Raw genomic sequence first — 15,316 nt, forward strand, 5'->3', positions numbered from 1 at the left:
CTACATGGACTTCAGTAAGGCTTTTGACAAAGTCCCACATGGGAGACTGGTCAAGAAGGTAAGAGCCCATGGGATCCAGGGCAATTTGGCACATTGGATCCAAAATTGGCTTAGTGGCAGGAAGCAGAGAGTGATGGTCGAAGGTTGTTTTGGTGACTGGAAGCCTGTGTCCAGTGGTGTACCGCAGGGATCGGTGTTGGGTCCTTTGCTGTTTGTAGTGTACATTAATCATTTAGATACGAATGTAGGAGGTATGATCAGTAAGTTCGCAGATGACACAAAATTGGTGGAGTGGTAAATAACGAGGAGGGAAGCCTCAGGCTACAGGATGTTACAGATGAGTTGGTCAGATGGGCAGAACAGTGGCAATTGGAATTTAACCCAGAAAAGTGTGAGGTGATGCATTTTGGGAGGACTAACAAGGCAAGGGAATACACGATGAATGGTGGGATCCTAGGAAGGACAGAGGATCAGAGGGACCTTGGTGTGCATGTACATAGATCCCTGAAGGCAGCAGGACAGGTAGATAAGGTGGTTAAAAAGGCATATGGGATACTTGCCTTCATTAGCCGAGGCATAGAATATAAGAACAGAGAGGTTATGATGGAGCTGTACAAAACGCTAGTTAGGCCACAGCTGGAATACTGTGTGCAGTTCTGGTCGCCACACGATAGGAGGGATGTGATTGCATTGGAGAGGGTGCAGAGGAGATTCACCAGGATGTTACCTAGGCTGGAGCGCTTCAGCTATGAAGAGAGACTGGACAGGCTGGGATTGTTTTCCTTTGAGCAGAGAAGGCTAAGGGGGGTCCTGATTGAGGTGTACAAAATTATATGGGGCATAGATAGGGTAGATAGAAAGGAACTTTTCCCTTTAGTAGAGGGGTCAATAACCAGGGGGCAGAGTTTCACGGTAAGGGGCAGCAGGTTTATAGGGGATTTGAGGAAAAACTTTTTCACCCAGAGGGTGGTTGGAATCTGGAACTCACTGCCTGAAAGGGTGGTAGAGGCAGGAACCCTCAAAACATTCAAGAAGCATTTAGATGAGCACATGAAATGCCACAGCATACAAGGCTACGGACCAAGTGCTGGAAAATTGGTTTAGAATAGACAGGGCTTGATGGCCGGCGTGGACACGATGGGCCGAAGGGCCGAAGGACCTCATTCTATGCTGTATGACTCTTTACTGTTTAATCAGTGGTAAGATCAACAAGGCTTTAAACATTTCTAACTAATTGGTTTTATTAACGTTAAAATACAAGTAGTTTTACAGATAGAGATTCATACAAGCTTTAAGTCAGTAGTAGAACTCAACTCAGAATGGTCAATTCTTCTGCTTCGGGAGACTGAGGGGTTAATTCTCCATCGCCATCCTGTGAGGTGATCTTCTGGTCTGTCTCATGGACTGTCTCCTTCCATCTTACTAAAATGGCTGGTTTACACCCTTCTTGCTGGCAAAATCACACAGTTGGTACTTTTCCACTCTCTCTTTCCCACGGTTTAAAACAAGTTGATACGACAGCATCTGATGTTTACAGCAGTTTCTTACAGACCATCAAGGCCACGCGGCTGTCTGACCTTTAACCTTCTGGACAGTCTGCTGAATAAAACTTTCCCAATGTGGCCAACCTTCCCAGCATACCCCTCAACAGGCAGCTTAACAATTCCTTGGTTGAATTCATACTGTTCAACAAACTCAGCTCCTTTAACAGGAAATTAATAACTGGGATTTAGAATTCCAAGATCCATCAGTCCTCCCTCAGTGAGTGTGAGAGATCAAACAACTCCCTTTAAATCATTCATGGAATCTGAATTGTGCTCACCACAATCGGGCCCCGCCCACAGCATCACCAGGGGGAGGGGCCTGACTGAGAGCCCCGCCCACAGCATCACGAGGGAGGGCGGCTGAGAGCCCGGCCCACAGCATCACCAGGGGGCAGACAAGGAAGTGACATCATCAGTGCCACCAGCCCAGAAGTGACATCTTCAATGTGCCAAAACAGGAAGTGACAGCATCATTGACCCCAGCCAGGAAGAAACATCACAAACCCGTTTATGAGGACCCGCCCAAAACCGGAAGTGACATCACCAGATTCCCAGAGCCAGAAGTGATGTCACCGAGTCTCAGTTATGGGGCTTAATTTACCAGGGGGAGGGGTCTGAGAGAGCCCCGCCCACAACATCACCAAGGGAGGGGCCTGAGAAAGAGCCCCACCCACAGCATCACCAGGGGAGGGGCCTGATACAGAGCCCCGCCCACAGCATCACCAGGCTGCAGACCAGTGACATCATCATTGACCCCAGCCAGGAATGACATCATCAGTGACCCCAGCCAGGAAGTGACATCACAGACCTGTTTCAGAGGCCCCACCCCAAACCGGAAGTGACATCACCCGATTCCCGGAGCCGGAAGGATGTCGCCGAGTCTCCGATATCGGGATTAATTTAACAGTTTCAGGGATTTGTTCTCACAATAAAATGCTGGAAACACGGGTTCAGTGAATGTGGTTTGAAATGTGTGTAAATGTGTCAGTGAGTCAGTGAGCTGGTGAAATGACACAGTCCCAGCCTCGCAGTCCAACTGAACTCGGATCCTGATCCCAGACCCGAACCGTCCGAGGGGAGTGAACTGGGAATTGTGCCAGGCCCAGAGAGAATCAGAATCATCATATAAACCCCAGGATTTACTGTTGTACCCAATGAGAGAGTTTCCCCCCGCCCTCTCGACGCTCCCACACACAATCCCGATTCTCCAGCTATTCCCATCAGTCTCCACATCCCAGGAATGGGATCCTGAGGAGAAGCTCTGGGAGCAGAGGACTTGGCGATAGTCTTTAAACCTCTCTGGGTGAGGTGGGTAGGGCTGTTTCTGTTCAGTCCGTGTCACTGATCTCAGATCATCAGACAGAACCAAGTTCCAGTTTGCTGTCTTTGGATCCAGGCTCATCGGTGAGCTTTGCCCTAGAGAGGAGAGAAGAGATTGGTCAGACAGGGTTATTCCACTCAGATCAATGATTGACAGCTGCTGGGTAGGAGTGTCAGTATTTCCCAGACAGTGTCAGCCCCATATTACCGGTTAGACTGGATTCTTCCCATGTTAAATCAATGGCCTTCAATCAGAATCCCTGTTCAATAGCAGTGTGTGGGCCCCAGTGCTGTACACTCAGAGCAAACGCTGCAGTGAGACACACAGTAGCAGTCAGTTTAAATCACACAAGCCCCTGGCACTGTGCACACGTTCTCCCAGACACAATGGAGGAGATTCACCGGCACACAACACATCCAACAGCCTCACAGTTACAGCCCCACAATCTCAGCACTGGCTGTACTGGGAACACACAGCTCACAGGAGTGTTCCCGGGGCTCACTCCCTCCTGTTACTGTTTATCCTGACTACAGGAATGTTCCTGGGCTCCCTCCCTAATGTTAGTTCATCCAGAATACAGGAGTGTGTCCGGGGCTCTCTCCCTCCTGTTACTGTTCATCCTGAATACAGGAGTGTGCCCTGGGCTCTCTCCCTCCTGTTACTGTTCATCCTGAATACAGGAGTGTGCCCGGGGCTCTCTCCCTCCTGTTAGTGTCCCATCCTCTATACAGGAGTGTGCCCAGGGCCCTCTCCCTCCTGTTACTGTCCCATCCTTTATACAGGAGTGTGCCCTGGGCTCTCTCCCTCCTGTTACTGTCCCATCCTCTATACAGGAGTGTGCCCTGGGCTCTGTCCCTCCTGTTAGTGTCTTATCCTGAACACAGGTGTGTTGCCCTGGGCCCTCTCCCTCCTGTTACTGTTCATCCTGAATTGAGCTTTATTAAAGCCTCCACCATTTTACACACAGCAGTGAGGATTCAGTTGTGAATTGAGATGAATCTGAGGACCCTTCTGTACATTAAACTGTTGCTCCCTGTTCACTCTGAATTCACCAACACCCCCTCGGCCCCAGGTTCTGAGACTCTGTGAGGAGGGAACAGGTGCAGGAACTCGACCCTCAAATCCCTCACACTGAACCCTGACTGACGAAACAACACAGAAAGACAAAGGGTTAAATAGAAATTTAAAACTGTCAGAGTGATCCCCGTTTCAGATTCTAAACACACATTGGGATACTCCCTCTCTCCCCCTGATCCCAGTCGACTGTTTGATGGCGCTCTGTGGGACAGGGGCTGCTCCAGAGGAGCTGTGTGGGGGAGGAGTTACGTTCGATGGGCCCCTGTATTCGGTGGAAGCTGGCACTGTAAACAAAGCAGACGGTGATTGGGAATTGTGACACAGCGAGGTCCCGACTCCTTCATATTACTCGATGGGGGGGTTATATATTCCATACTTAGCTATTCTGACATTACAACTGTGACTACACCTCAAAAATAGAACTTCATTGGCTGTAAAGCACTTTGGGACCTCCTGAGGTTGTGAAAGTCGCTATATAAATGCAAGTCTTTTTTTTTTACTTTACCCATCAATAACACTGACGGCCCTGTGATGAACGGTGCCCCTTTAAGAGACACTCTGATTAAACATAAGATGATAAGAATTTGGAGCAGGACTAGCCCCTACGGGCCTTCGAGCCTGCTCCGCCATTCAATGAGATAATTGCTGAACTTCGATCTCAACTCTACTTTCCCGCCCGGTCCCCATACCCCTGGATTCCCCGAGAGTCCAAAAATCTATCGATCTCAGCCTTGAATATACTCAACGACTCAGCATCCACAGCCATTTGGGGTCGAGAATTCCAAAGATTCACAACACCCTGAGTGTCGAAATTCCTCCTCATCTCAGACTTAAATCCTGAGATTATGCCCCCTAGTTCTAGACTCTCCAGCCAGGGGAAACAACCTCTCCTATATGTTTCAATGAGATCCCCTTTCATTCCTCTAAACTCCAGAGAATAGGCCCAATCGACTCAATCCCTCCTCTCATCCCAGGGATCAATCTAGTGAACATTCGTTGCACCTCCTCTAAGGCATGTATGTCCTTTCTCAGATAAGGACAACAAAACTGTGCACAGTACTCCAGGTGTGGTCTCACCAAAGCCCTATACAATTGTAGTAAGACTTCCTGACTCTTGTACTTCAACCCACTTGTAATAAAGGCCAACATGCCATTTGCCTTCCTAATTGCTTGCTGTATCTGCATGCTAACTTTCTGTTTTCCCTGTACGAGGACACCTAAATCTCTCTGATCACCAACATTTATAGTTTCTCAGCTATTAAAAAAATATTCTGTTTTTCTATTCTTCCTACCAAAGTGAATAACCTCACATTTCCTCACATTATACTCCATCTGCCACCTTATTGCCCACTCACTTAACCTGTCTCTATCCCTTTGCAGGCACTTTGTGTCCTCCTCACAGCTTACTTTCCCACCTATCTTTGTATCATCAGCAAACTTGGATACATTGCACTCGGTCCCTTCATCCAAGTCGTTAAAATAGATTGTAAATAGCTGAGGCCCAAGCAATGATCCTTGTGGCACCCCACTAGTTATAACATGCCAACCGGAAAATGACCCGTTTATCCCTACTCTCTGTTTTCTGTCCTTTAACCAATCGTCTATCCATCCTAATAAATTGCCCCCAACCCCATGAGCCCTTATCTTGTGTAGTAAACTTCTATGTGGCAACTTATCGAATGCCTTTTGGAAATCCAAATATACTACATCCACTGGTTCCCCTTTATCTACCCAGCTAGTTGCATCCTCATAAAACACTAATACATTTGTTAACCATGATTTCCCTTTCATAAAACCATGTTGACTCTGCCTAATCATACTATGACTTTCTAAGTGCCCCATTATCACTTCCTTAATAATAGATACCAGCATTTTCCTGATGACTGATGTCAGACTAACTGGCCTGTATTTCCCCGTTTTCTCTCTCCCTCCTTTCTTGAATAGCGGGGTTACATTTGCTACCTTCCAATCTGCTGGGACCGTTCTAGAATCTAGGGAATTTTGGACGATCACAACCAATGCATCCACTATCTCTGCAGCCACCTCTTTTAGAACCCTAGGATGTAGGCCATCAGGTCCAGGGGATTTGTCGGATTTTAGTCCCATTAGTTTCTCAAGTACTTTTTGTTCACTGATATTAATGACTTTAAGCTCCTCACTCTTATCAGTCTCTTGGTTCCTCACTATTTTGGGTATGCTTGGCAGAGTATAACCCGCCCCTACCTGGCCCATGGGGGGTGAAGCTCTGGCCCATTACAGTGAGGAATGTTTAAAGCAGGTGTTACTGGGGGCTGAGGATTAATCTCAGGCTCCTGATCCACAGACACAGGGAGCTGATATTAAAGTTCGGGATATTCACTGTCTGAACACAACTAACCCGACCTGCTCCCAGTCCCTTATATTGGAGAAAAGCTGCATGTTCTTACTGATGATTCCCAATATGTCGGAGTGGTACTTTTCCCATCCATTCAGCCTCTTCTGGATAAGTTGAGATATATTGGACAGGTTGAGGGTGAGCGCTGGAACATCTGGGTCTGTGATTCTCTGAGTCTCAGTCACTCTAGAATGAAAGAGGAGAGAATGTTTTTATCAGTGGGGACATTTCGATCAGAAACCCAAAGGGGAACGAGTGATCAGTGCAACAACCTGCAGCCCTTCTAATGCTCGTACTGACACCCTGCAGCAACCCATCCTGAAAATGGCAGAATCCCGGGATTGTCAGTCTCCCTGCATTCACACTGATCTCCACACGTGCAGTGGGATCCTGCTTTGCTGCCACTTCAGCTCAGTTTGTGATTTTCAAAGCTGTCTGTGTTCAGTCCAGTGTCTCTGTCCTGGAGCCTCATCTTTCCATTATCAATAATTATTATTATCCCGAAGGTCTCCAGTCCGTGCTCCCCCTCGCTGCAGGAACACACTCACTACAATCACGTGAAGTGAGGAGAGGAGAAGGAACAGCCTCCCAGGGACCTGGGATCGGTGGGTTTCCTTCACAGACGTCTTGATTTTAATCCCCTCACACCCCGATGGGCGGGAGAGGATCTGGGGTTAAAACATCCGGATCGAGTAACCCGACCCCAGCCCGACCCCCGTTCCCAGCTATTTCAATTTAAACAAACACAAATCAGGCCATCGACGAGGCTCCTGCGAAAGGCAGGCGGGGCCTCATTAACATTCGAAAGTCACGGCATGATGACATAATCAGGATGGTGAGTGAAATGTGAGTGTGGGTCAGGGGGAGGCCGGCGCTGTCGGCTGCCCCACAGCAGATCTGAGACGGGAGGAGCCGACTGGCCAAGGTAAGTGCGAAAGATCAGATCATTTTAGCACTCCTTGTGGGCCAGGAGGAGCAGGAGACCCCCAGGTCTCACAAGGAAGCATTGGGCCTGCCCCAGCCCCAATCTTTCAGTCTTCGTCCCCAGCCCCCCGCGCCCCCCTCCCAGTGGGCCCCCGGTCCCTCTCCTCTCCCCCCCCTCCCTTCCCTCTCCCCGCCCCCTCCCTTCCCTCTCCCCGCCCCCTCCCTTCCCTCTCCCCGCCCCCTCCCTTCCCTCTCCCCCCCCGTCCCTTCCCTCTCCCCCCCCGTCCCTTCCCTCTTCCCCCCCCCGTCCCTTCCCTCTCCCCCCCGTCCCTTCCCTCTCCTCCCCCCCGTCCCTTCCCTCACCCCCCCCCCGTCCCTTCCCTCTCCCCCCCCGTCCCTTCCCTCTCGCCCCCCCCGTCCCTTCCCTCTCCCCCCCCGTCCCTTCCCCCCCCGTCCCTTCCCCCACCGTCCCTTCCCTCTCCCCCCCCGTCTCTTCCCTCTCCCCCCCCGTCCCTTCCCTCTCCCCCCCCGTCCCTTCCCTCTTCCCCCCCCGTCCCTTCCCTCTCCCCCTCCCCGTCCCTTCCCTCTCCCCCCCCCCGTCCCTTCCCTCTCCCCCCCCCGTCCCTTCCCTCTCCCCCCCGTCCCTTCCCTCTCCCCCCCCCGTCCCTTCCCTCTCCCCCCCCGTCCCTTCCCTCTCCCCCCCCCGTCCCTTCCCTCTCGCCCCCCCCGTCCCTTCCCTCTACCCCTCCCGTCCCTTCCCTCTCATCCCCCGTCCCTTCCCTCTCCCCCCCCCGTCCCTTCCCTCTCCCCCCCCCGTCCCTTCCCTCTACCCCCCCCCGTCCCTTCCCTCTCCCCCCCCGTCCCTTCCCTCTTCCCCCCCCCGTCCCTTGCCTCTCCCCCCCCGTCCCTTCCCTCTCCCCCCCCCGTCCCTTCCCTCTCCCCCCTCCCGTCCCTTCCCTCTCCCCCCCCCGTCCCTTCCCTCTCCCCCCCCCGTCCCTTCCCTCTCCACCCCCCGTCCCTTACCTCTCCCCACCACCCCCCATCCCTTCCCTCTCCCCCCCACCCCCCCGTCCCTTCCCTCTCCCCCCCACCCCCCCATCCCTTCCCTCTCCCCCCCACCCCCCCGTCCCTTCCCTCTCGCTCCCCCCACCCCCCCGTCCCTTCCCTCCCTCCCCGTCCCTTCCCTCTCTCCCCCCCCGTCCCTTCCCTCTCTCCCCCCCCCGTCCCTTCCCTCTCCCCCCCCGTCCCTCTCCCCCACCGTCCCTTCCCTCTCCCCCCCGTCCCTTCCCTCTCCCCCCCGTCCCTTCCCTCTCCCCCCCCGTCCCTTCCCTCTCCCCCCCCGTCCCTTCCCTCTCCCCCCCGTCCCTTCCCTCTCCCCCCCCTTGTCCCTTCCCTCTCCCCCCCCCTCGTCCCTTCCCTCTCCCCCCCCGTCCCTTCCCTCTCCCCCCCCGTCCCTTCCCTCTCCCCCCGCCGTCCCTTCCCTCTCCACCCCCCCGTCCCTTCCCTCTCCCCCCCCCGTCCCTTCCCTCTCCCCCCCGTCCCTTCCCTCTCCCCCACTGTCCCTTCCCTCTCCCCCCCGTCCCTTCCCTCTCCCCCCCGTCCCTTCCCTCTCCCCCCCCCGTCCCTTCCCTCTCCCCCCCGTCCCTTCCCTCTCCCCCCCCCCGTCCCTTCCCTACCCCCCCCGTCCCTTCCCTCTCCCCCCCCCGTCCCTTCCCTCTACCCCACCGTCCCTTCCCTCTACCCCCCCCGTCCCTTCCCTCTCCCCCCCCCGTCCCTTCCCTCTCCGCCCCCCGTCCCTTCCCTCTCCCCCCCCCGTCCCTTCCCTCTCCCCCCCCGTCCCTTCCCTCTCCCCCCCCGTCCCTTCCCTCTCCCCCCCCGTCCCTTCCCTCTCCCCCCCCCGTCCCTTCCCTCTCCCCCCCCCGTCCCTTCCCTCTCCCCCCCCGTCCCTTCCCTCTCCCCCCCCGTCCCTTCCCTCTCCCCCCCCGTCCCTTCCCTCTCCACCCCCCCCGTCCCTTACCTCTCCCCACCACCCCCCGTCCCTTCCCTCTCCCCCCCAGCCCCCCGTCCCTTCCCTCTCCCCCCCACCCCCCCGTCCCTTCCCTCTCGCTCCCCCCACCCCCCCGTCCCTTCCCTCCCCCCCCCGTCCCTTCCTCTCTCCCCCCCCCGTCCCTTCCCTCTCTCCCCCCCGCGTCCCTTCCCTATCTCCCCCCTCCCGTCCCTTCCCTCTCCCCCCCCGTCCCTCTCGCCCCCCGTCCCTTCCCTCTCGCCCCCCGTCCCTTCCCTCTCCCCCCCCGTCCCTTCCCTCTCCCCCCCCGTCCCTTTCCTCTCCCCCCCCCGTCCCTTCCCTCTCCCCCCCCCGTCCCTTCCCTCTCCCCCCGTCCCTTCCCTCTCCCCCCCGTCCCTTCCCTCTCCCCCCCCGTCCCTTCCCTCTCCCCCCCCGTCCCTTCCCTCTCCCCCCCCCTCGTCCCTTCCCTCTCCCCCCCCCTCGTCCCTTCCCTCTCCCCCCCCCTCGTCCCTTCCCTCTCCCCCCCCTCGTCCCTTCCCTCTCCCCCCCCCTCGTCCCTTCCCTCTCCCCCCCCCTCGTCCCTTCCCTCTCCCCCCCCCTCGTCCCTTCCCTCTCCCCCCCCGTCCCTTCCCTCTCCCCCGCCGTCCCTTCCCTCTCCCCCCCCGTCCCTTCCCTCTCCCCCCCCGTCCCTTCCCTCTCCCCCCCGTCCCTTCCCTCTCCCCCCCTGTCCCTTCCCTCTCCCCCCCCGTCCCTTCCCTCTCCCCCCCCGTCCCTTCCCTCTCCCCCCGTCCCTTCCCTCTCCCCCCCACCGTCCCTTCCCTCTCCCCCCCCGTCCCTTCCCTCTCCCCCCCCGTCCCTTCCCTCTCCCCCCCCCGTCCCTTCCCTCTCCCCCCCCGTCCCTTCCCTCTCCCCCCCCCCCGTCCCTTCCCTCTCCCCCCCATCCCTTCCCTCTCCCCCCCCCCCGTCCCTTCCCTCTCCCCCCCCGTCCCTTCCCTCTCCCCCCCCCGTCCCTTCCCTCTCCCCCCCCCGTCCCTTCCCTCTCCCCCCCCCGTCCCTTCCCTCTCCCCCCCCGTCCCTTCCCTCTCCCCCCCCCGTCCCTTCCCTCTCCCCCCCCCCGTCCCTTCCCTCTCCCCCCTCCCGTCCCTTCCCTCTCCCCCCCCGTCCCTTCCCTCTCCCCCCCCGTCCCTTCCCTCTCCCCCCCCCCCGTCCCTTCCCTCTCCCCCCCCCGTCCCTTCCCTCTCCCCCCCCCGTCCCTTCCCTCTACCCCCCCCGTCCCTTCCCTCTCCCCCCCCGTCCCTTCCCTCTCCCCCCCCGTCCCTTCCCTCTCCCCCCCGTCCCTTCCCTTCCCTCTCCCCCCCCGTCCCTTCCCTCTCCACCCCCCCCGTCCCTTCCCTCTCACCCCCCCCGTCCCTTCCCTCTCCCCCCCCCCCCGTCCCTTCCCTCTCCTCCCCCGTCCCTTCCCTCTCCCCCCCCTGTCCCTTCCCTCTCCCCCCCCGTCCCTTCCCTCTCCCCCCCCGTCCCTTCCCTCTCCCCCCCGTCCCTTCCCTCTCCCCCGTCCCTTCCCTCTCCCCCCCCGTCCCTTCCCTCTCCCCCCCCCGTTCCTTCCCTCTCCCCCCCCCCAGTCCCTTCCCTCTCCCGCCCCCCCGTCCCTTCCCTCTCCCCTCCCCCCGTCCCTTCCCTCTCCCCCCCCCGTCCCTTCCCTTCCCTCTCCCCCCCTCCCCCGTCCCTTCCCTCTCCCCCCCTCCCCCGTCCCTTCCCTCTCCCCCCCCGTCCCTTCCCTCTCCCCCCCCGTCCCTTCCCTCTCCCCCCCCACGTCCCTTCCCTCTCCCCCCCCGTCCCTTCCCTCTCCCCCCCCGTCCCTTCCCTCCCCCCCCGTCCCTTCCCTCTCCCCCCCGTCCCTTCCCTTTCCCCCCCGTCCCTTCCCTCTCCCCCCCCCGTCCCTCTCCCCCCCCCGTCCCTTCCCTCTTCCCCCCCCGTCCCTTCCCTCTTCACCCCCCGTCCCTTCCCCCCCCGTCCCTTCCCCCCCGTCCCTTCCCTCTCCCCTCCCCCCACCGTCCCTTCCCCCCCACTGTCCCTTCCCTCTCCCTCCCCCCCCCGTCCCTTCCCTCTCTCCCCCCCCCGTCCCTTCCCTCTTCCCCCCCCGTCCCTTCCCTCTTCCCCCCCCGTCCCTTCCCTCTCTCCCCCCCGTCCCTTCCCTCTCTCCCCCCCTTCCCTCTCCCCCCCGTCCCTTCCCTCTCCCCCCCCGTCCCTTCCCTCTCCCCCCCACCGTCCCTTCCCTCTCCCCCCCCGTCCCTTCCCTCTCCCCCCCGTCCCTTCCCTCCCCCCCCCGTCCCTTCCCTCCCCCCCCGTCCCTTCCCTCTCCCCCCCCCGTCCCTTCCCTCTCCCCCCCCGTCCCTTCCCTCTCCCCCCCCCGTCCCTTCCCTCTCCCCCCCGTCCCTTCCCTCTCCCCCTCCCGTCCCTTCCCTCTCCCCCCCCCGTCCCTTCCCTCTCCCCCCCCCGTCCCTTCCCTCTCCCCCCCCCCGTCCCTTCCCTCTCCCCCCCCCGTCCCTTCCCTCTCCCCCCCCCGTCCCTTCCCTCTCCCCCCCCGTCCCTTCCCTCTCCCCCCCCCGTCCCTTCCCTCTCCCCCCCCCGTCCCTTCCCTCTCCCCTCCCCCCACCGTCCCTTCCCCCCCCGTCCCTTCCCTCTCCCCCCCACCGTCCCTTCCCTCTCCCTCCCCCCCCGTCCCTTCCCTCTCTCCCCCCCCCCGTCCCTTCCCTCTTCCCCCCCGTCCCTTCCCTCTTCCCCCCCGTCCCTTCCCTCTTCCCCCCCGTCCCTTCCCTCTTCCCCCCCCGTCCCTTCCCTCTCCCCCCCGTCCCTTCCCTCTCCCCCCCGTCCCTTCCCTCTCCCCCCCCGTCCCTTCCCTCTCCCCCCCCGTCCCTTCCCTCTCCCCCCCCCGTCCCTTCCCTCTCCCCTCCCCCCACCGTCCCTTCCCCCCCCGTCCCTTCCCTCTCCCCCCCACCGTCCCTTCCCTCTCCCTCCCCCCCCCGTCCCTTCCCTCTCTCCCCCCCCCCCCGTCCCTTCCCTCTTCCCCCCCCCCGTCCCTTCCCTCTTCCCCCCCCGTCCCTTCCCTCTTCCCCCCCGTCCCTTCCCTCTTCCCCCCCGTCCCTTCCCTCTTCCCCCCCGTCCCTTCCCTCTTCCCCCCCCGTCCCTTCCCTCTCCCCCCCCGTCCCTTCCCTCTCCCCCCCCCGTCCCTTCCCTCTCCCCTCCGTCCCTTCCCTCCCCCCCGTCCCTTCCCTCCCCCCCGTCCCTTCCCTCCCCCCTCCGTCCCTTCCCTCTCCCCCCCCCGTCCCTTCCCTCTCCCCCCCCCCGTCCCATCCCTCTCCCCCCCCCGTCCCTTCCCTCTCCCCCCCCCGTCCCTTCCTCTCCCCCCCCGTCCCTTCCCTCTCCCCCCCCGTCCCTTCCCTCTCCCCCCCCCGTCCCTTCCCTCTCCCCCCTCCCGTCCCTTCCCTCTCCCCCCTCCCGTCCCTTCCCTCTCCCCCCCCGTCCCTTCCCTCTCCCCCCCCCGTCCCTTCCCTCTCCCCCCCCCCGTCCCTTCCCTCTCCCCCCCCCGTCCCTTCCCTCTCCCCCCCCGTCCCTTCCCTCTCCCCCCCCCGTCCCTTCCCTCTCCCCCCCCGTCCCTTCCCTCTCCCCCCCCGTCCCTTCCCTCTCCCCCCCCCCGTCCCTTCCCTCTCCCCCCCCCGTCCCTTCCCTCTCCCCCCCCGTCCCTTCCCTCTCCACCCCCCCGTCCCTTCCCTCTCCCCCCCCCCGTCCCTTCCCTCTCCCCCCCCCGTCCCTTCCCTCTCCTCCCCCGTCCCTTCCCTCTCCCCCCCCTGTCCCTTCCCTCTCCCCCCCCTGTCCCTTCCCTCTCCCCCCCCCCGTCCCTTCCCTCTCCCCCCCCCGTCCCTTCCCTCTCCCCCTTCCCTTCTCTCTCCCCCCCCCCCGTTCCTTCCCTCTCCCCCCCCCAGGCCCTTCCCTCTCCCGCCCCCAGTCCCTTCCCTCTCCCGCCCCCCCCGTCCCTTCCCTCTCCCCTCCCCCCGTCATTTCCCTCTCCCCCCCGTCATTTCCCTCTCCCCCCCGTCCCTTCCCTCTCCCCCCCTCCCCCGTCCCTTCCCTCTCCCCCCCCGTCCCTTCCTCTCCCCCCCCCCGTCCCTTCCCTCTCCCCCCCCACGTCCCTTCCCTCTCCCCCCCCGTCCCTTCCCTCTCCCCCCCGTCCCTTCCCTCCCCCCCCGTCCCTTCCCTCTCCCCCCCGTCCCTTCCCTCTCCCCCCCCGTCCCTCTCCCCCCCCGTCCCTTCCCTCTTCCCCCCCCCCGTCCCTTCCCTCTTCCCCCCCCCGTCCCTTCCCTCTTCCCCCCCCGTCCCTTCCCTCTTCACCCCCCGTCCCTTCCCCCCCCGTCCCTTCCCTCTCCCCCCCCCGTCCCTTCCCTCTCCCCCCCACCGTCCCTTCCCTCTCCCTCCCCCCCCCGTCCCTTCCCCTCTCCCCCCCCCCCGTCCCTTCCCTCTTCCCCCCCCGTCCCTTCCCTCTCTCCCCCCCGTCCCTTCCCTCTCTCCCCCCCTTCCCTCTCCCCCCCGTCCCTTCCCTCTCCGCCCCCCGTCCCTTCCCTCTCCCCACCCCGTCCCTTCCCTCTCCCCCCCCGTCCCTTCCCTCACCCCCCCCCGTCCCTTCCCTCTCCCCCCCCCCGTCCCTTCCCTCTCCCCCCCACCGTCCCTTCATTCTCCTCACCCCGTCCCTTCATTTCTCCTCACCCCCCTTCCCTCTTCCCCCCCTCCCTTCCCTCTTCCCCCCCCCTCCCTTCCCTCTTCCCCCCCCTCCCTTCCCTCTTCCCCCCCCGTCCCTTCCCTCTTTCCCCCCCCGTCCCTTCCCTCTCCCTCCCCGCCCCCGTCCCTTCCCTCTCCCTCCCCTCCCGTCCCTTCCCTCTCCTCCCCCTCCCCCCCCCCGTCCCTTCCCTCTCCTCCCCCCCCCGTCCCTTCCCTCTCCTCCCCCCCGTCCCTTCCCTCTCCCCCCCCCCCGTCCCTTCCCTCTCCCCCCCCCCCGTCCCTTCCCTCTCCCCCCCCCGTCCCTTCCCTCTCCCCCCCCCGTCCCTTCCCTCTCCCCCCCCCGTCCCTTCCCTCTCCCCCCCCCCGTCCCTTCCCTCTCCCCCCCGTCCCTTCCCTCTCCCCGTCCCTTCCCTCTCCCCCCCCCGTCCCTTCCCTTCCCTCTCCCCCCCCGTCCCTTCCCTTCCCTGTCCCCACCACCCCCGTCCCTTCCCTCTCCCCCCCCCGTCCCTTCCCTCTTCCCCACCCGTCCCTTCCCTCTTCCCCCCCCCGTCCCTTCCCTCTCCCCCCCCCCGTCCCTTCCCTCTCCCCCCCCCGTCCCTTCCCTCTCCCCCCCCCGTCCCTTCCCTCTCCCCCCCCGTCCCTTCCCTCTCCCCCCCCGTCCCTTCCCTCAACCCCCCCCGTCCCTTCCCTCTCCCCCCCCCCCGTCCCTTCCCTCTCCCCCCCCCGTCCCTTACCTCTCCCCCCCCTCTCCCCCCCCGTCCCTTCCCTCTCCCCCCCCGTCCCTTCCCTCTCCCCCCCCCCGTCCCTCCCCTCTCCCCCCCCCATCCCTTCCCTCTCCCCCCCCGTCCATTCCCTCTCCCCCCCCCGTCCCTTCCCTCTCCCCCCACCCCCGTCCCTTCCCTCTCCCCCCCCGTCCCTTCCCTCTCCCCCCCCGTCCCTTCCCTCTCTCCCCCCACCCCCCGTCCCTTCCCTCTCCCCCCCCGTCCATTCCCTCTCCCCCCCCCCGTCCCTTCCCTCTCCCCCACCCCCCGTCCCTTCCCTCTCCCCCCCCGTCCCTTCCCTCTCCCCCCCCGTCCCTTCCCTCTCCCCCCCCGTCCCTTCCCTCTCCCCCCCCGTCCCTTCCTTCTCCCCCCCGTCCCTTCCCTCTCCCCCCCCGTCCCTTCCCTCTCCCCCCCCGTCCCTTCCCTCTCCCCCCCCGTCCCTTCCCTCTCCCCCCCCCCGTCCCTTCCCTCTCCCCCCCCCCGTCCCTTCCCTCTCCCCCCCCGTCCCTTCCCTCTCCCCCCCCCCCGTCCCTTCCC

At 62.4% G+C, this 15,316-nt stretch overlaps 1 protein-coding gene across 1 annotated transcript; it reads right to left on the reverse strand.

Moving 5' to 3' along the window:
* Positions 1-1,223: 1,223 nt before the first annotated feature.
* On the reverse strand, positions 1,224-7,018 carry LOC147114225 (E3 ubiquitin-protein ligase TRIM7-like). The gene is made up of 2 exons (XM_085995894.1): positions 6,369-7,018; positions 1,224-2,960 (listed from the first exon to the last, which is right to left on the reverse strand). The coding sequence occupies exon 2, from the start codon at positions 2,944-2,946 to the stop codon at positions 2,440-2,442; it is 507 nt and encodes a 168-aa protein (XP_085852020.1). The 5' UTR covers positions 2,947-2,960; positions 6,369-7,018; the 3' UTR covers positions 1,224-2,439.
* Between the last annotated feature and the right edge of the window lie 8,298 nt (positions 7,019-15,316).

Source organism: Somniosus microcephalus, chromosome 8, assembly GCF_052327205.1.
Source record: "Somniosus microcephalus isolate GS21.2 chromosome 8, FLI_Smic_1.0, whole genome shotgun sequence".
Classification (NCBI taxonomy): Eukaryota; Metazoa; Chordata; class Chondrichthyes; order Squaliformes; family Somniosidae; genus Somniosus; species Somniosus microcephalus.

Excerpts from the sequence above, each read along its gene's own strand:
- LOC147114225 (XM_085995894.1), bottom strand. The coding sequence starts at position 2,946 with ATGAGCCTGGATCCAAAGACAGCAAACTGGAACTTGGTTCTGTCTGAT.